Source organism: Bos taurus, chromosome 3 (assembly GCF_002263795.3).
Source record: "Bos taurus isolate L1 Dominette 01449 registration number 42190680 breed Hereford chromosome 3, ARS-UCD2.0, whole genome shotgun sequence".
NCBI classification, from domain to species: Eukaryota; Metazoa; Chordata; class Mammalia; order Artiodactyla; family Bovidae; genus Bos; species Bos taurus.
Window position 1 is genome coordinate 75177298 of NC_037330.1, and position 25681 is coordinate 75202978.

The 25681-nt window shown below is 36.9% G+C and overlaps 1 protein-coding gene across 2 annotated transcripts in view; it reads right to left on the reverse strand.

Moving 5' to 3' along the window:
- Positions 1–25681, reverse strand: part of LRRC7 (leucine rich repeat containing 7) — a 613767-nt gene that overhangs the window by 146389 nt on the left and 441697 nt on the right. For both annotated transcript variants that reach the window (XM_059884769.1, NM_001192108.2), the window contains 3 exons: positions 15736–15810; positions 9508–9652; positions 3008–3080 (listed from right to left, as the gene is read on the reverse strand). In XM_059884769.1, coding sequence (XP_059740752.1) covers positions 3008–3080; positions 9508–9652; positions 15736–15810 — 293 coding nt within the window. The remainder of the gene's footprint in view (positions 1–3007; positions 3081–9507; positions 9653–15735; positions 15811–25681) is intronic.

Sequence of the window (25681 nt, forward strand, 5' to 3'; positions counted from 1 at the left end):
ACTGGTGTGATGCAGTCCATAGGTTGCAGAATCAGGCACAACTGGGCGACTGAACAACAACAATAACTATTCCACCACTTACAAAATACTTTCTGCATGTGACCTGGGGTGACATTAAATAGTATTCTAATCCAATTTATCTCTAGCCTTGAGCTAAACCTCTGATCCATCAGTTCTGAATTCCCTAAGAAAAGCAAAGCCACTGTATCATTATGATTTTTACTTCATGAAGATTGTTTATCAAGGTGTACTATAAAAGTTTAGATTTGGCTTATGTTTTGCACAAGTGCTCCATTGAAGTGAGAATGTAAGTGAGAAAATGGCTGTCATAATTTTACCAACCAAAAAAATGTAGAACTGAAATCTTCGAAATTTTTCATTTTAGGACCATTTTACACTCTTAACAATCATTGGTAACCCTAAAGTACTTTTGTTTATATGGTTTATATCTATTGGTATCTATCATATTATAAATTTAAAAGAGCATTTAAAAACAATTATTATTCAGTCTTAAATAACAATAATAAATCCATGACATGTTAATGTAGGTGACATATTTTTATAAAAGTATCTATATTTCCAAACAGAAACATTTAGTGAGAAGAGTGACATTGCTTTATTTTTTCAAATCTCTCCAATGTTTAAATTAATAGAAGGTAACTGGATTCTCATATCTGCTTTTGTATTCAATATGCTGTTGTATATTATTCTGATTAAGTTATATATATATACATTCCAACCTCACATAGATATGTATTTGGAAAAGGGAGGGAGGAGTATTTTCACAGTCTTTTTGAATAATTGTGACTATTCTTTGATACTATACGAAAACTCAACAAGTGGTGGTTTTTTAGGGGATACAGTAATTGCAATATGGAATCTAAAATACATCAGTGAACTTTTCTTACTCTTCATACCAATACATTAACATCAACTAATCCTTTTGCACTTTGAATGAGTCTGTTTCTCATGTGTGAGTTTGTAGCTCATGCATTGGTCATGGAAAATGTTGCTTTACAGAATTAAACAGATTTTCCAAATGTTGATGCATTTCACAGACAACCTCAATAAATCACATTCATGATCACACCAGCGATATCAGAAAGCCTTTAAATGTATGGAAGCCATCAAAGTTACAGTGGCAGATACAAATTTTTCAAAATTCCAACTTTTGCTTGATAGCTCAAATTTCACTGTTGGCAACAAATACTGTCAGTTGTTGTCCTTGAAGTAACAAAGCTCACTCTGTTCATTTTTGAGAAAGTGTCTACCAAACACCCAAGTCTGACTACCACAGTTTGTCAGGCAGTCTTCCTTTTTTAAAAATAGGCTTTAACTTTATAGCCATTTTAGGTTCACAGCAAAACTGAGCAGAAGGTAGAGATTTCTCATAGGTTTCCTACTGCTTTTTTTATTCTCCTTTTTATTGCAATAAAATATAGTATAGTCCATTTCCCTAACATTTCCATTCATGGCTTTATATGAATATCAAAACATCAAATTGTAGACTTTAAATATATGCAGTTTATTGTACATCAACCATGTCTATCAAAACTGTTTTTTTTAAAAAAGCTTTCTCCCCACCCCAAGTATACCCAAATCTGTTAAAATGTGGATTTATATAATTCTTTACATGAAATGTGGGACAAGATTCCTATAAAATGGCCTTACAAAATTTTAGAATGAAGATAGCTTATGGATTTCTCACTTTTGTTGTAAACAAAATAATTCCAAAGTATACATACATTTTTTCAAGAACTGTAAATCAAACATTAATGACAACATAAAATTAGAAATAAATCACTTTCAGATAAATGGAATATATTTTTTTCTTAAAAGGCAACAATGATCTTTTACCTTGAAGCTTTTTATGCAAGCTAAAACATGTTTATTTCCTTAAGTCTAAAAATACGTTAATGGAGACGGAAATGGCAACCCACTTCAGTATTCTTGCCTGGAGAATCCCAGGGACAGAGGAGCCTGGTGGGCTTCCGTCTACAGGGTCGCGCAGAGTCGGACACAACTGGACCGATTCGACTTAGCAGCAGCATAGAACTGGGGGGCTGGGAATGGATGGCTAGGGAGGTGACAGCTGAAAGATATGGGGTTTCTTTTTGAGATGAAAATGTTCCAAATGGTGATGGTTGCATATATCTGTGAATATGTCTAAAAACCATTGAATCATATACTTTAACTGGGTGCATTGTATGATGTCAATTATATCTCAATAAAACCTTTTTTAAGTTAAAAAAAATAAAAAAACATTGCTGCTGCTGCTGCTGTCACTTCAGTCGTGTCTGACTCTGTGCGACCCTATAGATGGCAGCCAACCAGGCTCCCCCGTCCCTGGGATTCTTCAGGCAAGAACACTGGAGTGGGTTGCTATTTCCTTCTCCAATGCAGAAAAGTGAAAAGTGAAAGTGAAAAGTGAAAGTGAAGTCACTCAGTCGTGTCTGACTCTTAGCGACCTCATGGACTGCAGCCCACCAGGGTCCTCCATCCATGGGATTTTCCAGGCAAGAGTACTGGAGTGGGGTGCCACTGCCTTCTCCAAAAAATACATTAAGTTTCTATAAATATCAAATTTTACTAACAATGTAATGGTAACATATACATAATGCAGATCTTATAAAAATTGATTTGATTTTGTAAGACATTCAAGTGAAGTTAGAGCTGCTACTCAGTCAAAAGCATCCAAATTAGTAGTATCTGGAAAATTACAGGCAATGATATAATTGAAGGTCTGGGTAATCACTTTGCTTGTGAAAGGGCAATGGTCAAGAATTTCTTATCATATTATATAGTTGGGTGTTGATGTAATGTTCACATATAAAACTAAATTGATATACACAAATATATAAGTAAATAAAATGTGGTCTAAAACGAGGTTAAATATGAACAAAATTTTTGAGATCTCCAGTGGAAAATGTGTTAAAGTAGAAAACTCAATATATTCTTTTGTCTCTGGCTTTAGAGAATCAGACTGGTATGAAACTTTGGCACTTACTTTCCGATTGTATTGGGTAGTATCGTAAGTTGATTGTCATCTACTTTTAGAGTAGTTAGTTTTTTCAACAACCCTAAAACAGAGAAGATGTATTAATACACAAGAACAGATTACTGACAGAAAATACAATATATAAAATACAATATACATCACAATATAATTGCGATGAATGTTTGTCATGATAATTGGCTGCACTCTGCTTATATCAACCGACAAACATATTCGCATGTCTAGTTCTGACCTTCCAGTTGCAAAAACTTCACTTACATCAGTGGGAGTTCAAGTACAATGATGGAGACAATAAAGAAAACATAGGGCTCCATAGAAACCGGAATTGGCGGTACTACTACCACATTTTCCTTTTCTATTATATAGCAAATGGACGAGATGAAATTTTTCAAGCCAGCTGTGATTCAACATTTAATTAACTCATAAGCACTAATAACTAACATTCCTGTTGTGACACAAATTGAAAACAAATCTGAATTAAACCTAATAATCAACGAATGGGTACTGAAGTACTGCAGTGTAGTGGTTAAAATATGGACTTGGAAAATAACAACATATAACTTCATACTCTTTCAGTTACCATAAATCCTTGACTGGGATCAGTAGTAAACACAAAAACCCTCAATTTTTAATATGTCAAATAGAACTGGCTAATAATTGACATTCCAACTATTCATATTTCTCTAATTTATGCCCTTCATAAATTTCCTGCTTTATCTACTTCTATTGTCAGGGTATTAATGAGCAAAAACTGCAGAGTAATAGAAGAACAGCTTCCTTTACCCAGCCATAACAGAACCCAGAGTATCACTATGGCCTAAATAGCCAAAATCCAAGACAAAGCATTAACAGTGGCTGATTTTGGTTTTACATATGTTTTGCAGAAAACTTGTTCTGACAGATATAGTAGGTTCCATGGTCAAATGTGTTTGGGAAATGTTAAATTAAACAAAATCAACCAGATTTCTTTAATGAAAAATGTTAAGGAACTTTTAATATACTAATGTAGTAGGGTGACTCTAAAGTTATTGTGGAACTTCTGTGTGTGTGCAGAGTATCTTGTACAGTGGTGTTTCACAAACATGCTCTGAGAAATGCTGTTACAGCTCATACCTACCCACCTCACGTATTTTGAGCATAGCTTAAAGGCAAAAAGTAAGTGACAAGCAGTCGAAATAAAGCTGTTGTTGCATTTGAAGTTTCAGGATGCTCAATTACATAGTCTATCAAAGCACGCAGAATCTCTAGTGAAGAGAAGTGTCATCCCTATCCGACTGCTGTGAGAAAATACCTACAATATTTGGAGATTAATACATCCGCTTGTGCCCTTATGATACATGGCTGAACAGTGGCACCTGGGAAAGAGGACAATTCTCACTGGGGTAATTTATCTCTGAAATCTGAACACCCACTGCTTATTCATCTATGCTCAAAGGGTGACTGAATCACTTTAGCTTCTCTACTGTATATGTAAAAAACCATCAACCTTGGAAATATAAAAGAACACTTGAGCTTGCTCATCAATTGTGTAAAGAAAACACAGGACCATGAATTACAACTAAATTCTTTATGAGCTGTAATTGTGATCAAACTACTGTCCCTGCCCACAGGTGGAGCCAGAGGAGGGCTAACGGTTTCCACATCACATGGCTGGGTTACGAGAAGTTTTGCGTTGGGTTACAGAGGGTTGTGCAAACATCTTGAAGCCAGGTTGCCAAACAGCCTTTAAGAGAATCACAGTCCCCAGGTCTGAAGTAGTGGTGTGAAAATCTTGAGGCAGGATAGGAGTTAAGGTCAAAAGATTGATGCAACAGATTTTTTTTTTTTTGAAATAATGGATCTTTGACAGAAGTTTCTACAATTTTTGGCAACCCATTCCAGTACTCTTGCCTGGAAAATCCCATGGACGGAGGAGCCTAGTAGGCTATGGTCCACGGGGTTGCAAAGAGTTAGACACGACTGAGCGACTTCATTTTCTTTCTGTAACTTTAAATGCTGAAGCAAGTTAGGGCTCCCTCCTTTGCTCCACTTATGTGAGCTAAAGGGACCATCATTCATCTGTGGTTTGGCTACTTTGTCATTCACACATTCCATACAAGGATGTGCTCTCTGGATAGATTCCAGAACTTCTGTAGTAATCTGGTTGTTCTTGGAATAGAAATAGGCCATCAACCTCAGCTCTGTTACTCATGACTTCCTCTGACAGATAATTCCTTTACTGCCTAGCTATTGATATATCTGTTTGGACTGTCTTCTACCCTCAGGAACCAAAGGTATTTTATATTATTTCTTCCTCAATTCTCTACCTCTTTATCTTATATTCCCAATTCAGATATACTGAAGAGAAAGGAAAAGGCGGTTTTTTACTATGATTCTGGCTACTTTCATATAAATATACAATAAGCAGCAGTATAATAAACATTAATATAATTTGTTATCAAATAGCTAATATTTATATGACATTTACACTATATATTAGAATTTTTGAAAGTCAAATTGCTATGTACTCATCAAATCTAAGATTATAATAATTATTATATTATCATAGTACCTAACATTGATTGAGCATTCACTGTATACTAAGTTCTGTTCTAAGCAATTATACATATATTAATTAATTATTTCTCAAAATAATTCCCTGATGCAGGTACTATTACTTTCCCATTTAGAAGATGATAAAACTGGGGCACAGAGAGATTAAGTAGCTTGCATAAGGTCACACAGCTAGTAAGATAGAAAAGCCGGACTCTGAATTCATGCAGCTTGACTGCAAAACCTGTGTCTTTAACCTCTAAGTGAATAAGATAAATTATTTTGGAAAGTAAATATATATATATTCTCCTTTATTGAGTTTGTCTGCTGTCCAAAGAAGCTGATTATTAAAGCTCTGCCTAGAAAACATAAAGTCCTCTTCATTTTCCCTGGAACTAGCACACTGAAAGAGACTCAGCATACAGGGTTGTTTATTGAATATATAACTCCATTCAAATACCCCACAGCTAAAATAGGTGTAAAGGAACCAAAGATTTTTAGTTCCTATTTCCTTTTATTATTAATAATACTATGATGTTTCTTATCTTTTATTCATTTAAATGTTGGTAGTCCAATAGACAACTCAGGTTCAAATAGAGAGGACAAGGTGTAATTTACCATCCAATCAGAATCAGTAAGTTATTTTAGGACCTTTGAACAGAGTTCCCAGGTATTTCTCTTGACCAAGAAGGAAATTTTTCAAGGAAAGCCAGCCTTTCTACATATACTATCAGGTACTCTGGCAACTCTGCAGATGAATAAATGTAATTTTCCCTAAAAGGTCAATAGGGTCCAAAGATAGTTCTAGCAGGAAGCTACTGACAAAGTTACCTTCTTAATTTGTGGATTGCTCAGCTTTCCAGGTGGCACTAGTGGTAAAGAACCCATTTGCCAAAGCAGGAGACAGAGAGATTTGGGTTTGATCCCTGGGTTGGGAAGATCCCCTGGAAGAAGGCATGGTAACCCACTCCAGTATTCTTGCCTGGAGTATCCCATGGACAGAGGAACGTGGTGGGCTACAGTCCAAGGGGTCGCAAAGAGTTGGACATGACTGAAGTGACAGCACACATGCATGCGCAGATTCTAAACGAAGATATTAAATACATAATACAACTTGCCTGTGCTGGTCTGCTTAATGCCAGCCAAGCATCTAATCTGGTATTTTCTATCATCTGTACAGGCTATTTTCCCCAGACTGGAAGGATAACTCCCTAGTCCACTTTCTTAACAGAGGATATTTTAAACAAATAGTTACATCATCTTTTACTTCACTATATGACCTTTTCATTTCCAGAATTTCTAATTGGTTCTTTTTTTTTTTTTTTTTATAACCACCTGCTCTTAGTCATCACTCCTGTTTTGTAAGTTATTGTTTTTATAAATATTGTTCTTCCTTTTATTTGAGAATCTACACACACTTAAAATAATTTTTTAGCTTGCTTTATAACCTTGATTTCCCTTGGGGTAAAATTTCTATTGTTAGAGTAGTTTTAACATTAGTTTTCCTTTAAAGTATTTGTTTTCATGCCCATTTGTGTCAGTGAATATTTTCTTACCTATGTTCACTCCTCCATGTCTGACACTGGTTACTTCCACCTGACCCTCAAGTTTCTGGGGTTTAGAACCAAGTCTTAAATTAGCAACTTAGTGCTCTCATTCACCCTGGATATTGCAAATTCTGTCCAAAGCAGCTGGTAATGTGCTGTAATTTTCAGTATTGAATCTGTATCTGATCTCTCCTTTCACCCTAGCTCTAGGTTCTTCAGTCTCTCTTAGCAGAAAAGCTTTTCCTTCCTCAATCCCCGTAAATTCGTTTTCTCCTGTTATGCTTAAGGGTTTTTTTTTTTTTTTAAACCACTCAGGATCAGAATTTATGGTTACCCCTTCTATTTGTGGTCTGGATCCCATCATGTCTGTAGGCATTACTGTGTTTCCATTATATCTCAGTTCCAGGTATATGCTCATTCTCTTTAAGCAAAGCTAAAATTATGTTATTGATTCAATACTTAAGGCGTACTTGCCATATACCACCCATAATTCTTTGTATGGAGAAGAAAGTAATGAAGAAAATTATGTTCTTCTAATATAAATAGCTTTTTTTATTCTCATTATGCTTTTGAAGATATGGAGTGGTTTTTGAGTAAGGAGAGTAAGACATGTATTTTTACCAGATGGCTATCTTGACCAGATGATCATCTCTAGCATCTTCATCAGAGGATGCTCTTTTATACCATTATATTTCCTTACTTTCTACAACATAAAATAGTACTTTCTAAGCTTATCTGATCATAAGTTTCATCTAAGATAATTAATAAGAATGCAGAACAGAGGGCTTATTACATACTTATGGGGTCAGAATATTCACAGAAAGAGCCTGGAAATGTGGAAGTGTTTAATTAAGCTTAAGATAAATCTTACAGAGGAGTAAGCTGAAAAAACACTGTTACAAAAATATATAACTATATAAATAAAAACATCATCAAATCTACAAAGAAAGAAAAACTAATCCGTTCTGTTAAAAGTAGTATTCTCTATTAACCTAAAAGAATAGTGAAAATGGAAGCAACAAAAATTGGAGAAAAATTTTGGCTTGTGATTCAATTTTCAGAAGCATTAATACGTTCCAGAACATATGATAATCTAATTCAAGGAGTGTTAAAAACTATATTCCAAAATTAAGTAGTTTGATGATTCCTCTCCCATCTGTGTCCTCTTGTAAATAATAAGAGTAAGATAATTTATACAAAAGTTTACTCATTATTTAGACTCTTTCATTGTTACTCAGATAAAAATTTATGACAAAAAAAGGATTGAGTAGTTAATATATATTAACAGACAAATCTCTGCTCTTACGATTCTTGACAGCATGCAAAAGATGAGATGTCATTTTTAAATAATAGAACTATGAAGATATTTTATATATTTATCATGTTATTCTTAAATTAGAACAAGGTTACAATAAAATTAAAGTAGAATAGAGCAACACTGTGGATAGAAAGTGTTAGTTGCTCAGTCATATCTGACTCTTTAGGACCCTATGGACTGTATCCTGCCAGCCTCCTCTGTCCAGGGGATTCTCTAGGCAAGAATACTGGAGTGGGTAGCCATTCCCTTCACCAAGGGATTTTGCCAACCTAGGGATCGAACTAGGCTCTCCTGCATTGCAGGCAGATTCTTTACCATCTGAGCCACCAAGGAAGCCCATGCTACTGGTGATTCTATAGTGACGAAAGAAGACATACATAGTCATCCAAGTACTTAAGTGTAAGGATAAATACTCCTTTTAATAACACTTTAAAACTTAGTAGATCTAAAATTATTTAAAGTATGTCAGAAAAAAAAAAAACACCAATACAGTATACTAATGCATATATATGGAATATAGAAAGATGATAACAGTAACTCTGTATACAAGACAGCAAAAGAGACACTGATGTATAGAACAGTCTTTTGGACTTTGGGAGAGGGAGAGGATGGGATGATTTGGGAGAATGGCATTGAAATACGTATAATATCATATATGGAACGAGTCGTCAGTCCAGGTTCGATGCACGATACTGGATGCTTGGGGCTGGTGCACTGGGACAACCCAGAGGGACGGTGTGGGAAGGGAGGAGGGAGGATGGTTCAGGATGGGAAACACATGTATACCTGTGGCAGATTCATTTCGATGTTTGGCAAAACCAATACAATATTGTAAAGTTTAAAAATAAAATAAAATAAAAAAAATAAAGTATGTCAGTTTAGTAAGATCATTTTAATAGAGTATTTTGACAGCTAGAGTTACCATTTCATTCTAAAATATTGGTAAAATAATTTTTCATATTGGATAATGATTATGCTAATTTATTAACATCAGGCTAACAGTATATTCCCTACATCTGCAAACAAACTATACTGCTAAGAATGAAAACAGTATATTTGACATAAACATTGATAACAAAATATTATGTTCTCACCTATAGAGTCAGGCAACTGTTGCAACATATTGGATGACAGTAAGAGGTCCTCCAGGGCTTCACATCCAGAAATGTCCATGTCAACAGTTTCTATTCTGTTTTTTGACATATCCAGGTATACCAACATCTTTAACTTCCCTATAGACTTGATGACATTGAGTAAACTCAGGGTTAGTGAGAAACTTTCAGGAAATACTTTAAAGTTGTAAAAACTACAACACTGTAAAATTAATTTCAAAAGAAAATGCAACAACAATAAGTATTGGTGAGAATGTGGAGGAACTGTAACCCTCATACATTTCTAGTAGGAATGTAAAATTATGCAGCCACTTCGGAAAACAGTTTGGCCATTCCGCAAAATGTTAAACAGAATTTCCATATGACCTATTAATCCCTAGGTACATGCTTAAGAATGAAACATTTGTCCACACAGAAACACAAATATTCAAAGCAGTGTTATTCACAACATTCAAAACATGGAAACAACCCAAATGTCCATAAACTGATGAATAAATAAACACAATGTGATAAGTCAATAAGCTGGAATATTATTTGGCAATAAAAAGCAATAAAGTACCAATGCATGCTACAAAATGGATGCACCTTGAAACAAATGCAGCGAAAGATGCCAGTCACAAAAGATCACCTATTGTAAGATTTTACTTATATGAATTGTCCAGAATAGATAAATCTATGGAATCAGAAAGTAGACTAAGGTTGCTAGAGGCTGGGAGGTCAGGGGGAAGGAAATAACTGCTAATGGCTTTCAGGGTTTCTTTCAGTGGTAATGGAAATGTTCTAAAATTAGATTGTGGTGATGTTTGTTCAATTATGTGAGTATTCTAAAAACCATTGAACTGTATACTTCAAATAGATGAATTTTATGATATGGGAATATATCTTGCAACATAGATATGTTAAAAGATAACAACAACAATCTCAAAGTTGCCAAAGACTTAAATGAATATAGAAAAAAAAGGAAGGAAGGATGGGAGGGAAGGTTGTCACCCAAACAGCATATGCTGACATAATGATGCTTATAATTTCAAATGCATGAGAAAGGTATTAAATTACGATTTGAACTTTACCCTACTAAGCAGAATCAATATTTTGTCCATTCAACAGTCCTTTTTGAGGATCTACTACATACCAGAGCTTGTATTATATACTGGAGAACAATCATGAATATCTTAGCTAAGTATGGGGAGACACTTGTCACGATACAGACAGTCTTTCTCTTTAAGGTGCTCATACAATGAAGGAAACTGTCCAATAAACAAATAATTATAAAACCCTATGATATGTGCAATAAAAAAAGCCTGTAGAGAATGCCATAGAGGCACAAGGCCGCAAATTGGCTGGAAGGCACTGCTTGTCCAGAAAAAGAGAATTTGTACCTGAAAGAGAGAATAGCGCAGAGAAGCGTGAAAAAGGGAGTATGTTTGAGGAAGAGTGGGAAATTCAAAGTTACTGAATACAGTGGTAAAGTTAAGCATTAGAAGAAGTCATCTGTTAAAAAGCCTTACCTTTCATGTGACAGTTATTTGAACTCTATCTTATTGGCAAGGAAAGCTATTCAAGGCTTTTAAGATGGTGAATAACATTATTAGATATGTGTTTTGAAATAGTAATCTCAGGGAAATGTGAAGGGAAGATTCATGACTAGAGTTAGAGTAGAACTGAAAGGATCAGAAGGATCTGGAAGCTGTTTAGCTAACGAGATGAAAAGGACCTGAGTAAAGGAAGCAGAAGTGAGGATGAAGTGGGGATGGCTCAAGAAAAATTTAGAAGTGGAATGACTGAATTAATAACTGATTTCTGAGGACAGGGGTGGAATAAGATCAGATGGTGGGCAAGAGATAAACAATGGTTATTTAGCTTGGACATGAATTACGGGACTTAGAGCAAGACCAAATTCTTCATTTTCCTTTTCTTTAAGGGCATATTTTGCAAATAAATGTCACACACATATCTGTGTTCAATGGTTCACCTGCTTGTTTGTCTACCTATAACACTTTGCTATACTGTCTCTACTTATTTGACAGAGTATAAGCAAATAAACACTACGTCAACAAATTAATTGCACAAGCACATACTTGGCACTGTGCTAAGTACCTTATACATATTCCTTGATGCAATACTTTATGTTCTTATTGCTCAGAATGTGTTTTACACAGCAGCCGTATCAGTACCACCTGGGAGCTTGTCAGAAATGTGGAATCGAGATCCACTCCAGACCCACTGGATTGGAATCTGCACTTTAACACACACTAAAGCCTAGAGATTAAGTAATATCACACATTGGGTTCCCTGAGAAATGGAGACAAAGAGAAATTTTTGAGAGAGATTCTTGGGATTAATACCAGTGAAAAGAAAGAAGGAAGGAAGGAAGAAGGACTGGGCAGGTGAAGGTAGGCTGTGATGGTTCTGAGGAATTACTCAGCTGACTCTTCAAGTAGTACTGCAGTTGTCTTGAGTAGCAGTGAAGGGGCCAGAGCTTCATACTCTTGCACTGATTGATCACTGAATTGGTGGTCTCCTGGAATACAGTTATAACCCTACATGAGAAAGTTCTCTTCAGCTGGGGAAAGTCCTGAAGAGGGTGGAGAGTTGCAAGCAGTGTTCCCAGAGGTTGAGGGAATAGAATAAGCTCTTCATTCCAGGAGGATGACACATGACAAGATCCACCACAAGTAACATTCCAACATTGCCCCGTTAATAAGGAGTGGAGCTAAAATTTCAAACTCAATTTTATCAGATTATAGACTATAAAGCCTATTGATTAGATTAGCAATTCCTGACCTCTAAATTGCTTATTAACACAGCTCGTATCTCTAGCCCTGCTTCTTCCCTTGTAGGCAGAGAGTGTGAACACAGTCAGGGTAGGTGAATAGTTGCTAGGCTGGGAACTGGGTGCTCTGGATGAATCAGGCCAGAGGGCAGAGTTTCTTCTCATGCCTAGAAATACGTCACTTGGAAAAATATTTGTCACACTTCTTAGAGCTGTCCACCCCAAGGAACTATTATGCTAACTTAACTCATCTCTTCTGATGAGCACACAAAGAATAATATACGTGTTTATGTTTGTGTGTGTGTGTGAGGATTTCTTTTTTTTGTTCCTTTATCATGAGAAAATTTCTTTTCTCTTTGAAGCTTCCTGAATTGCTATCTGTAGCACAACTCAATATGTTTGTGTGAAGTTTCTAAACATCTTTTTTTGGAAGCAAAATAACACTTCAATGTTTATTTTTGAGTGTTTCTAAACCCTCACTTTGAAGCACCTTATAAAGGCAATAATAGCCTGGAGTGATAAAGGCCTTTGTAGCCCAATGACTCAGAGTTCTTGAGGATATTAAATGTTACTCCAACATCCAGACAAAGAGGGATCTACAGATGAGCATAGAGCAACAAATTAAAAAAGGGGAAGCCACTACAAGCAAACGGAGATATTGGAGTTTGCTGTTCAGTTATATTTTTATTGACTGATATTAGAGTGATAGCAAACAAATTTTTGATCATTATTTGCTTCTCTGATTTGTGAAAAGTAAAGTGGAAAAATGATAATCCAGGCTTCTAAAAGTATTTTAAAATATATTAGCTTAATGTATTATGGTATGTGAACTAAAAACAAAAGGAATGTGCTTTTTTCTCCTGTATCTTATGACTCAATATTTAGAATTAATCCTTCTGTGAAACTGATAGACATGGGCTGAAGACTGCATTCAAGCTTAGACTTTCAAGGCCAAATGTTTCTAGGTAATTGTCTAACAACTCTTTGCCAGCCTTAGGCATTCAAAAACCACACCTGTTTAAGGGCAGGAGGTGTAGGAGTATCCCATAAGTATTCCCATAAGAAGTGTTATAAAATATGGAATTCAAGTGTACTAAGTAAAGCAAGAAACCCAGTTAAAGATGGCAGTATATAAGAAAAAAATACTTTGTAACAGACAAATTAGACAGCACTATCTGTTTTACAGACAACTGAATCACTATCTTTACATTTAAATAATACATTAAATAATACATTGACTATGCAATTCATCAGGCTTCCCTCGTAATTCAGTTGGTAAATCACCTGCCTGCAATACAGGAGATCTGGGTTCAACTCCTGGGTCAGGAAAATCCCCTGGAGAAGGAAATGGCACCCCACTCCAGTATTCTTGCATGGAGAATCCCATGAACAGAGGAGCCTGGCGGGCTACAGTCCATGGGATTGCAAGAGTTGGACACGACTTAGTGACTAAACCACCACCATGGAATTCATCTGCAAGGTTGGATTTTGGGAACAGAACCAGTGTGAAAAGTGGGATAAGCCCAATTCTCATTCAGACCTTCTACTGATACCCATAGCAACAGCATTTGGAGCATCAGAGTGAGCGTGAGCCTCTGAAGCTGGTTTGAATCACAGGTCCACCATTTACTGACTGTGTGACCTTGGCCCAGTTACTTACTCTTTCTGTTTCAGTGTCCTCATCTATAACATGGAGTTGGTAATAAATTCTGCTTCACAGGGTTGCTCTGAGAATTCGGTGAGTCACTTGTAAAATATCTAGATAGTGCCTAGCTCCTGATAAATGCTATGTAAGTAGTTTTGAATAAATAAATACACTGCAGGTATAAACTTTTCCCACTAGACATGCATTCTGATTTCCACCAACGTGATGGACATGAGTTTGAATAAGCTCCAGGAGTTGGTGATTGACAGGGAAGCCTGGTGTGCTGCAGTCCATGGGGTCGCAGAGAGTGGGACACGATTGAGCAACTGAATTGAACTGAACTGATATACACTTTGAATATGGCACATATCAGTCTCTGCTATGGGTAGTAGAATATAGATTTGTCTCTTCTGTTATCTGCAGACCCCTCAAATAAATACGCTCAAGGTCATTGAATATATTATATTTGTAACTCTGACATGAGCATGGTTTCTAATTCATAGAGGTATATTTGTATATGGTTTTTAATAAATCAATAAACAGAAAATATGCATGCTTTTCTATTTTGTATCTGTGAGGATAATAGAAATGTATTCTTTTGGTGAGAGAAGAAAGTATATTTTCTCTAATCTTTTGTCAGATTTTATTCTTTATATGGTCCCATGCTTATTCAAAAGAGAATAGCTTCCTCTTCTTGCTTTTGCAATCATTTTAAGAAATGTTTAATGTCAATTCAAACAAAGAATCAAGTCTGGCTTTTGGAACACACATTGAAATCTCAATGGCTGAAGAATTATTCCACAACCAACTGTCCTGGCTACTTAACCCTATGCAAGAGTTTAGATTGGCTTTCACCTCTGAGAGCCTTCTAGTTGTTTTTTTGTGTGTGGTGTTTAGTTGCTAAATTGTGTCCAACTCTTTTGTGACCTCATGGACTGTAACCCATAGGCTCCTCTGTCCATGGGATTTCCCAGGCAAGAATATTGGAGTGGGTTGTCATTTCCTCCTCCAGGGGATCTTCCCAACCCAGGGACTGAACCCATGTCTCCTGCATTGCAGGTAGATTCTTTACCATTGAGCCTCTTGGGAAGCCCTGGGTATGTATGTACATGCTTATACCTGAGGGCACATGTCATGAGTGGCAAGAAACAGTGTTATATGGAAAGCCATTCTTTCACTGGATGGAAAATGAATGGTCACACTCAGTGAGTTGATTAGTCCACCTATGATTCAGCAGATATTACTGAATTTTCTGTTAGAGAGATAATTTGACTCTAACTTCCTATTTTTAACAAGTTATGTTCCTTGCGTTTTTCAAAAAATCAAATAGATCTACTTTAAATCACCTGAACTGAGAGAGAAATTTTTATCTTGTGGAAGAGCTCAAACAATATGAGTATAAACCATTATCTAATTACCTATAAGAAAAAAATTGATTTTGTTAAACTAAGGCTTGGTATTATGTATAGCATTTTTTTCATATAACAATATAAATTTGTTCAGATTTGAAAAACAGTAAGTACAGAAAGAGATGAAATGTACTTCTAAGTGTATAAGAAAAATCTTTCATATATGTTACATACTCATTTTACTCACCTATAACACATATAACACTCGTAACACTCAATATTAAAAAACAAACTAGTGAAAAACACTTGATGGAATACTATTATCAAATGTTTAACTTTGAAACGAAAACACTGAGGTTTAAGATGCAAGATTAACCATTATCAGTTACAATTAATATACAACATAGATGCTAGATGACATGACATAATAAAAACTTACATACCCCAGGTAGCACTTGCAATGCATTATTATCCATCCACAACTCCCTTAAATTTTGTATTTGATCCAGAACTTCAGGCTGGGGGAGAAGTAGGGAGAAAAGAGAGAGGAGAAGAAAACTAAATTAGTCTTTTTCTTATCACAGTATAAGATGTAATTTATTGGATCTGAAAGTTTTATTTGGGAATCCAGTGTTAATCCTTAAGAAATTCCAAGTTTAACATATCTCTTCTAGCAAAACTGGTATTCCCTGAGGTAGCCAACCTATAACTGATGTGAAAACCATTAGAACAAGAATAATAAAAGTTAAAATCTATTACTCTCCCTTAACACTATTCTCTGCAGTATTTATCAATCTCTGTCTTCTTCACTAGAGTATGATTTTTTGAAGGGCAGAGTAATATTCAGTTTTTAATCCCTGTGTCCTCAGATTCTCATTGTTTGCCATGGTAGTTGGTAAACAGTAGGTTTTTATCATAACACCATACACACAAACATCCTCTGCTCCATGATGTAATAACAGTATAGGAGCTTCCCAAGTGGTACAATAGTAAAGAATCTGCCTGCCAATGCAGGAGACACCCTGAGTCAGGAAGAGCCCCTGGAGAAGGAAGTGGCAACCCATGCCAGTATTCTTGCCTGGAAGTTTCATGGACAGAGGAGCCTGGTGGGTCCATGAGGTTGCAAGGAGTTTGACACAAGTGAGTGAATGAACACACACACAATAATAGTACAAGACCCACTCATTTCTTATCTTTTCATTTACTCAACAAAAAATTATTTGTTGAATAATGGGGAGGCCTACTATGCAAAACGTACAATGCAGGATTCACAGTTATTCAAAGCTAGTCCCTGCCTTGAAGTAGCTGAGAAGCTAATTGGGGAAATAAATGTATATAAATAACAAAATCACAAGGCATCATATGGGGGAAAAGAATAATGTAGAGAAGTCCAGAGAAAAAAAGAGACAGAATATGATCAAGAGGTAATATACTGTGCATAATATATACTTTAATTCCAAAATTAGAAGCTGTCTCTAAATTCTATCTCCTGGGAAGCAGACTATTCAGAGGGTAGGCTGCTATTGCTGCCAGCATCATTTCTTGATTTATGATGACCTCTTCCTGATTTCTTTCCAGAAATTATCTCCCCTGCTCCCACTCTAAGGCCACCTGCTTCCCTTGAAGTGGATTCCTTTTTTTTTTTAAACCACTCCAGGGAATTGACAATGGCCAAAACCAATTACTGCATTATATTCATCTACCCACAGGGTTTGGCTCAGGGATCCATCAGAGCAGATAAGAAGCAATGGTTCTCTGATTGGGTTTTGTTTTTGTTTAGTTGCTAAGCCCTATCCGACTCTCTTGTGATCCCATGGACTGTAGTCCGCCAGGCTGCTCTGTCCATGAAATCCTCCAGGTAAGAATACTGGAAGGTTGCCATTTCCTTTTCCTGGGGATCTTCCTGACCCAGGAATTGAACCCACGTCTCCTGAATTGGCAGGCGGATTCTTTACCACTGAGCCACCAGGGGAGACATCTCTGACTGGGACTTGGGGAAAAGACCCTTGCTCTTGTCTGCTGGATTTGAAACTGGAAGCATACAGTTCTGGGGGCTTCAGGCACGAGGTAAGAAGGAGAGCCTGTTTGAATTAAGATGGATCCTGATGGCACCATTTAAGCTTAGAATTAAGCCACACCTTGTTGTTAGTCACTCAGCTGTGTCCGACTCTTTGTGACTCCATGGACGACAGCCCGCCAAGCTCCTTTGGAGAACTCCATGGAGTTCTCCAGGCAAGAATGCTGGAGAGGGTTGTCATTCCCTTCACCAGGGGATTTTCCTGACCCAGGGATCAATTCCCGGTCTCCTGCATTGCAGGCAGATTCTTTACTGTCTGAGCCATCACCCTAAGTCAGATTTTTTTTTTTTGTCTCCAACTAAAAAAAAAATTATCACTGAAATAAGATACAACCATAGTTCAGTAAAATTAGAGACCTAATGAAGAAAGCTAGTATATTTGATAGGGTATCAGTGGAAAAGAATGGAATGGTATCAATGTTACTACTGGACTATTGATAATTATGGGTCAGTAAAATACACTTCAGAGACTTCTAGACTACTTTGGAGATAAGTTTCTGATGCCTTTAGCCTGCAAATGCAATGGAACATGGTGCTATTCCTGAGAGAAGTTTCATTTGTAACAAGGATCAAAATCTAAAGTTTCAACTTGGAAAATAGTTAAGACTACATGAGGAAGGTGGGGGGTAGATTTTTGTATAGGAAAATATTCACACTATTGCTTAGCTTATGGGAAACAGGGAGTGAACTACTCCATTGGAAAACTCTGTCTCTGTGTCAGTCATATGACATAATTTTTCTAAGCTCAGGCATCATGCAGACTTTAGGGGAAGAGAGAAAGTTGCATACTGTAGTTCAACACAAGTTTATGGAATAAGACAGAGGCTAGTGTATAAATTTGAAACCATGAGCATTATTCAGGAAGTCTAGCTGTGCTGTGGTAACAAATTAATCCTGAAATCTCAGTGGCTTAACAAACAGGATTACTTACTCTTATTTCGTGTTCACTGTGGGTTTATGCTCGCCACCAACCAGTCCTGTGTTACCACCAAATCAAGACTTTCAGAAGAGTCAAAGCAGGGAGAGGGAGTATGAAAAACTAGCCACTGCCCTTACAGATCTCAGGCTGGCAGTGACACTTAATCACTTCTTCTTATAGCTCATTGTCTAGAACGGTTTATACAGCCTGGACCTAAGTTTAGGGAAGGCTGGGGAATGTGGGAAGAATTCAAGGAATATTGGGTGACTACTAAAAGGAGTCAGACACAACTTAGTGACTAAACAACAACAGCTGCCCTTGCCACACAGTGATACCCTATGAAAAAAACAAAATGACAAGAATGAAGACATAGTACTTTCATAATTTAGTTATCCCCTAATTTTATAAGTGTTTATTAAACTGCTTCTCAGTCCAGGTACTTCACTAGAGTCATAATATGTGTTATGATCTCTGCCTTCAAGGAACGAACCCATGGTCTATTTCTTGAGCAAACATATAAAGAGCAATTATGTGACATTATGGGAATACAAAGAAGGAGAGGTCTATAATGCCATAGTATCAAGGGAAACCAGACATGGATTCCTGAAGCTGAGATGAGAAGGAACTGGTCAGAAGAAAGGAGAGGAGAGGAAGCATATTTTAACATGAATCAGAGTGGTGAGCAACAGCAAGATGTATTCAGGGGAACCATAGGCAGTTTGCTTTACTGAATTGTCAAGTTTAAGATGGAGTAACTAGTGTAAGCAGCAGAAAATCAGGCTAACAAAAGAGGTTGGGTCTGTCAAGGCCTCACCTTTTGTTAGGGAGATAGGAATTTATCTTATGGGTCAAGAAGCATCACTAAAGGTTTTCTAAGAGGAAGTGATATTTTATATTTATCACTCTGCATGCATGCTAAGTCACTTCAGTAGTGTCCTTGTTCTTGTTCTATTGGCTGGAAGGACACCAGGCAGGAGGACCCTTGTCGGGGTCCAACTGGAAAGGGTCAGTAACAGAAGAGCAAAATACAGAAGAAGGCAAGAAGAAATGGAGCCCAGGAGAGTAAGGGCTTATTAAAGTCCAATGAACAGAGTGTTAAAATAAGGAAGTGAAGAAGAGTATCATACACTGGAGAGGTGTCCGGTAAAATAAAAGATGAAGATGGGAACTCAGTTTTGGAAATAGTAACATACTGGTAAACTTAGTGATAGTAATTTCATGAGATAACTATATTACAGTGGGTTGAAGATAAATAATATGCAAATAAATGGGGACAGTACAGATAGAATATTCTTTGTAAAGTCTGGGTGAGATGAGAGGAGAGGAATTGAGGAGCTAGGAAGAAATTGAGGAAGCTGACAGGAAGATACTAGATGAGAATGGTTCATACTGGAATCGTCTGAAGGGAATCAAAGAAGAAACTGAGGGGAATCGGAAGACCTCTATCAATGATCACTGTTATTTTAACTTTTGGGGGAGCCAGGTGGAAGACTGACAATCTAGGAAAAAACAGAAGAAGGGATTTCAGGTTTCTATGAGGCCAGACAGAGTGTAGTAGGAGTGAAGGATTGAGAGAAGTAAAAGGATAAGAAATTAGAATGAGAGAGCAGAAGTTAGGAGGTCAAGATTGCTGAAGTTGTTTCAGGCAATGACAAAATTCAAGCTGTAACCCTGGGTATTATGACACGTTGGTGTGTGTGGGCAAGGAAGAATGCTGTGGAAACATAAGACCTTGCATGATCTCTAAGGATCTGGGTAACCTTTGGTGGACTACATAGCTTGCTCCCTTGGCTGTGCCAGGTAAGGTGAAAGTGAAAGTGTTAGCTGCTCAGTCATGTCAGACTCTTTGCAACCCATGGACTGTAGCCTGCCAGGTTCCTCTGCCCATAGTATTTTCCAGGCAAGAATACTGGAGTGGGTAGTCATTCCCTTCTCCTATAGGTTCTTCCCAACCTGGGGATGGAACCCAGATCTCCTGCATTGCAGGCGGATTCTTTACCATTTGAACCACCATCAGGTAAAGTGTCAGATAAAATTGACCAATAATACCTCTAAAATATCTCTCATGCTGGATTCTTCTGGGGACTCTAGGCATCTAAGACAACTTGGAGAGGGATTACTGACGCTAACCTATATTTCTACTTTATTTTAAAAGCTCCATTTAATTAACTTAATAACATAATATGGTAACAGTAGTCCTACTTTACAGATGAAGACTCTGAAAATAATTTTCTGGGGAAAATAAGAATAGGTGGATAAGGGTTGTGTAACTGCAGCTGGGATCATAACTCAGGTCTCCTGGTTCCAAAGATGACATCATGTTACAGCTTAAAACTGAAATTCTGAAATAATGAAGAATGCTGGTGATCACAAATGCCCAATAAAGAAAGTAAAGCATATGCTGGATTTCTAAAAAACAGATAATGTTTTCATTACTGGATGTTATAATAAAATGTGTCACAGAGGAAATCTCAACAACTTCCTAATAAAAGAAGAGACCAAATATATTTAGCAGATCAATATATAACCTTGCTGAAATAACATAAAGATGCAGTGATATCTCATGATCAATAGACAATTTTGAAATGGATCCTGGAACTAAATTAAATGGCTTTCACCCAACCTAACACATAAATTGCTTTTTATTCATACCATTTGATTTCATTCTCAAAGTCAATTGTTTCCGTTAAAAATGAGTGAATTAACTGAAGAATGGCTTGGCATACTTCATGCTCATGAAGGTGTTGTGAACTGGACACTCACATAACTCCTTTAATGATTATAAATTAGTGTAGTATTTTAGGAAAACATTTTCAAATACATATCTCATGTTATGAAAATGTTCACATTGGTTTTGGGGCAGTTATATCAATAACCTCAGATATGCAGATGACACCACCTTTATGGCAGAAAGTGAAGAGGAACTAAAAAGCCTCTTGATGAAGGTGAAAGTGGAGAGTGAAAAAGTTGGCTTAAAGCTCAACATTCAGAAAACGAAGATCATGGCATCCGGTCTCATCACTTCATGGGAAATAGATGGGGAAACAGGGGAAACAGTGTCAAACTTTATTTTTCTGGGCTCCAAAATCACTGCAGATGGTGAGTGCAGCCATGAAATTAAAAGACTCTTACTCCTTGGAAGGAAAGTTATGACCAACCTAGATAGAATATTCAAAAGCAGAGACATTACTTTGCCAACAAAGGTCCATCTAGTCAAGGCTATGGTTTTTCCAGTGGTCATGTATGGATGTGAGAGTTGGGCTGTGAAGAAGGCTGAGCACTGAAGAATTGATGCTTTTGAACTGTGGTGTTGGAGAAGACTCTTGAGAGTCCCTTGGACTGCAAGGAGATCCAACCAGTCCTTTCTGAAGGAGATCAGCCCTGGGATTTCTTTGGAAGGAATGATGTTCAAGCTGAAACTCCAGTACTTTGGCCACCTCATGTGAAGAGTTGACTCATTGGAAAAGACTCTGATGCTGGGAGGGACTGGGGGCAAGAGGAGAAGGGGACGACAGAGGATGAGATGGCTGGATGGCATCACTGACTCGATGGACATGAGTCTGAGTGAACTCCAGGAGTTGGTGATGGACAGGGAGGCCTGGAGTGCTGCGATTCATGGGGTCGCAAAGAGTCAGACACGACTGAGCAACTGATCTGATCTGATCTGATGGTACTAAAATTATCTGAAACATAGAAAAACCTTATTGCAGAAAAATTTTATTATAGGATAATTAATAATATTAAAAACTTAGTCTCATTTTAAATAAACAACAGCATAAGAAAAGAGAGAACCAAATTATGATAAAATCATAAGTTGGTACAGTGTATAACAATGAGAATGAATTATCTTTTTTTATGTAAGATATACCTTGCAAATAATGTTGAATGAAAAAGCAAGTATGGAAAATTTGTATAACACAAATCAGCATAGATTTTAAAGTGTTACATATTTATAAATACATATACATACAATAAAAATAGTAATATATAAAATAGATGCACACAAAATTAAAAATAGTAATTGTCGTGGAATTGGAGTAGGACTAAGAGGGAGACTTTTACTTGGGGTCTGTTGTTGTTCAGTCAGTCAGTCATGTCTAACTCTGTGACCCCACTGACTGCAGTATGTCAGGCTTCTCTGTCCTTCACTATCTTCCAAAGTTTACTGAAACTCATGTCCGGGAGTTGGTGATGGACAGGGAGGCCTGGCGAGCTGCAGTCCATGAGGTCGCAGAGTCGGACATGATTGAGAGACTGAACTGAACTGAACTGATGTCCATTGAGTCAGTGATGCCATCCAACCATCTCACCACTGTTGTCCCTTCTCCTCCTGCCCTCAATCTTTCCCAGCATCAAGGTCTTTTCCAATGAATTGGTTCTTGGCAAAAGAACCTTCAGGTAGCCAAAGTATTGGAGATTTAGCCCAGTTCAGGTGGCCAAAGTATTGGAGATTTAGCTTCAATATCAGTCCTTTCGATGAATATTCAGGGTTGATTTCCTTTAGGATTGACTGGTTTGATCTCTTTGCTGTCTGAAGGACTCTCAAGAGTCTTCTCTAGCACCACAATTCAAAAGCATCAATTCTACACTCAGACTTCTTTATGGTCCAACTGCTACATCCATGCATGGCTACTGAAAAAACTGTAGCTTAAACTATATGGACCTTTGTCGGCAAAGTGATGTCTTTTTTTAACTTGCTGTTTAGATTGATCACAGCTTTTCTTCCAAGGAGCAAGCATTTTTTCCTTTTTCCAAGGAGCAAGCATTTTGTGGCTGCAGCCACCATCCACAGCGATTTTGGAGCCCAGAAAATGAAATCCTTTACTATTTCCACTTTCCCCCCTATTTCCCATGAAGTAAAAGGACCAGTTCAGTCCAGTTCAATTGCTCAGTCGTGTCCGACTCTGCGACACCATGTACTGCAGCATGCCAGGCCTCCCTGTCCATCACCAACTCTTGGAGTTCACTCAAACTCATGTCCATTGAGTCGGTGATGCCATCCAACCATCTCATCCTCTGTCTTCCCTTTCTCCTCCTGCCTTCAATCTCTCCCAAAATCAGGGTCTTTTCCAATGAGTCAGTTCTTTGCATAAGGTGGCCGAAGTATTGGTGTTTCAGCTTCAGCATGTCTTTCCAATCAGTCCTGAATATTCAGGACTGATTTTCTTTAGGATGGACTGCTTGGATCTCCTTGTAGTCCACAAGACTCTCAAGAGTCTTCTCCAACACCACAGTTCAAAAGCATCAATTCTTTGGCACTCAGCTTTCCTTATAGTCCAACTCTCACATCCATACATGACTACTGGAAAAACCATAGCCTTGACTAGATGAACCTTTGTTGGCAAAGTAATGTCTCTGTTTTTTAATATGCCGTCTAGGTTGGTTATAACTTTCCTTCCAAGGAGTGTCTTTTAATTTCATGGCTGCAGTCACCATCTGCTGTGATTTTGGAGCCCCCCAAAATAAAGTCTTCCACTGTTCCCCATTTATTTGCCATGAAGTGATGAGACCAGATGCCATTATCTTAGTTTTCTGAATGTTGAGTTTTAAGTCAGCTTTTTCATTCTCCTCCTTCACTCTCATCAGGAGTCTCTTTAGTTCTTTACTTTCTGCCATAAGAGGGGTGTCATCTGCATACTTGAGGTTTTTGATATTTCTCCCATCAATCTTAATTCCATCTTCTTGGTCTACATTGTTTTATTTCCTCCCCTTCCCCCCAAATCTAACTCAGATACAAAAAATAGTTAACAGTTGTTCCTTTCAGTTGGCAGTTATTTGATATATTACTTTGAAGTTTTTATATTTGCTTTCATTTTTTAAAACATTAGAAAAAATATGATAAAATCATATTTTTTTTCTTCATAGGCATTTTTCTGTGTTTTCCAAATTCTATAGTATATTGTTATTCAGTTGCTAAGTCATGTCTCACTCTTTGTGACATAGGTATTAATTTAATAAAGAAAATTAGAGAACATTTCAGTGTCTTGTCTTACATTTATACTTACATACACCACTATAGTATTAAGTGATCTTATTTTTATTAGTTGAAGTGATCTAAGAAAATGGTTACATCAGTTTTAACATAAATAGAACATACGGTTTCCATTACTACAACAAATTCCAAAAACTCCTGTCATGTATATGCAGTTTACTCTGTTCTCTTTATTTGACTACAGGTGTTACTTTTATTCCACTAATTTGGATAATAGAGTTTGATTATATTTATTTATACCTCTATTAAATGTTTTCTTCCAATAAGGGTAAGAGAAATGTTCACTGAAAAATATAACATCTGACATTTATCTAATTTTATCAAAATTAAACTAGGGAACTTTAAAATTTAAAAAAGGACTTTGCATTGAAATATCTTAAAATTATTGAGATTATCTAGCAGATACTGTAGTAACAAAAAATTGTTATTCTCACAAGTAATGCAGAACTGGAAGGCAACATGGAACCTGGTTCAAAATGCTGATAATACACAAGAAAGTGATTTCTCAAATCAATACATGTAAAATATCCAAAGCAAATTAAAAAAATTATATTCTCTAACCAAAGTGACCCAATTATGACATTTCATTGAGTTATCTGTTATTACATTCTTTCTAAATTTTGAGATCAATATTACAAAGTATTATTTATTTACTTTTTACTTTATCATTTTTGCTTGATAATGTTAGAGCTTGCAATTTGCCAAGGAAGCAGGGCTTCCCAGGTGGCTCAAGTAATAAAGAATCCACCTGCCAATGCAGGATCCCTGGGTGGGAATATCCCTGAAGACAGAAATGGAAACCCACTCCAGTATGGCAACCTGCTCCCTGGGCAGTCTTTGGGGTTGCAAAAAGTTGGACACAACTGAGCACTCATGCCCCTCAAAGGCAACATGACTGCATTTTAAGAAACTTTCCCTCATTTTCCTTCATTTTTTAATTTCACAACACACTTAGCTTCCCTGGTGGCTCAGATGGTAAAGAATCTGCCTGCAATGTAGGATATCCTGGTTCAATCCCTGGGTCAGGAAGATCCCCTCGAGAATGGAATGGCTACCCACTCCAGTATTCTTGCCTGGAGAATCCCATGGACAGAGGAGCCTGGAGGGCTACAGTCCATGGGGTTGCAAAGAGTCAGACGTAACTGAGCGACTAACACTTTCACTTTAGCTTATTACCAGCTCTATAGTTCTCACAACTGGGAAATCTTTTATTTATGAATTCTATGATGTACTGTTGAAACTTTCTGATACACAAAACTGAATAACTAAAATTGTTCAGCTCTTGATGACAAACCTGCTTGTTCATTCTCTCAATAGTTCTGCTGAACATGCCTTTAGACTGTTTAACTTCCTCAGTTAATTTCTTTGGAGATAAAAAATTAGCTCCATATGGTTGAGTAT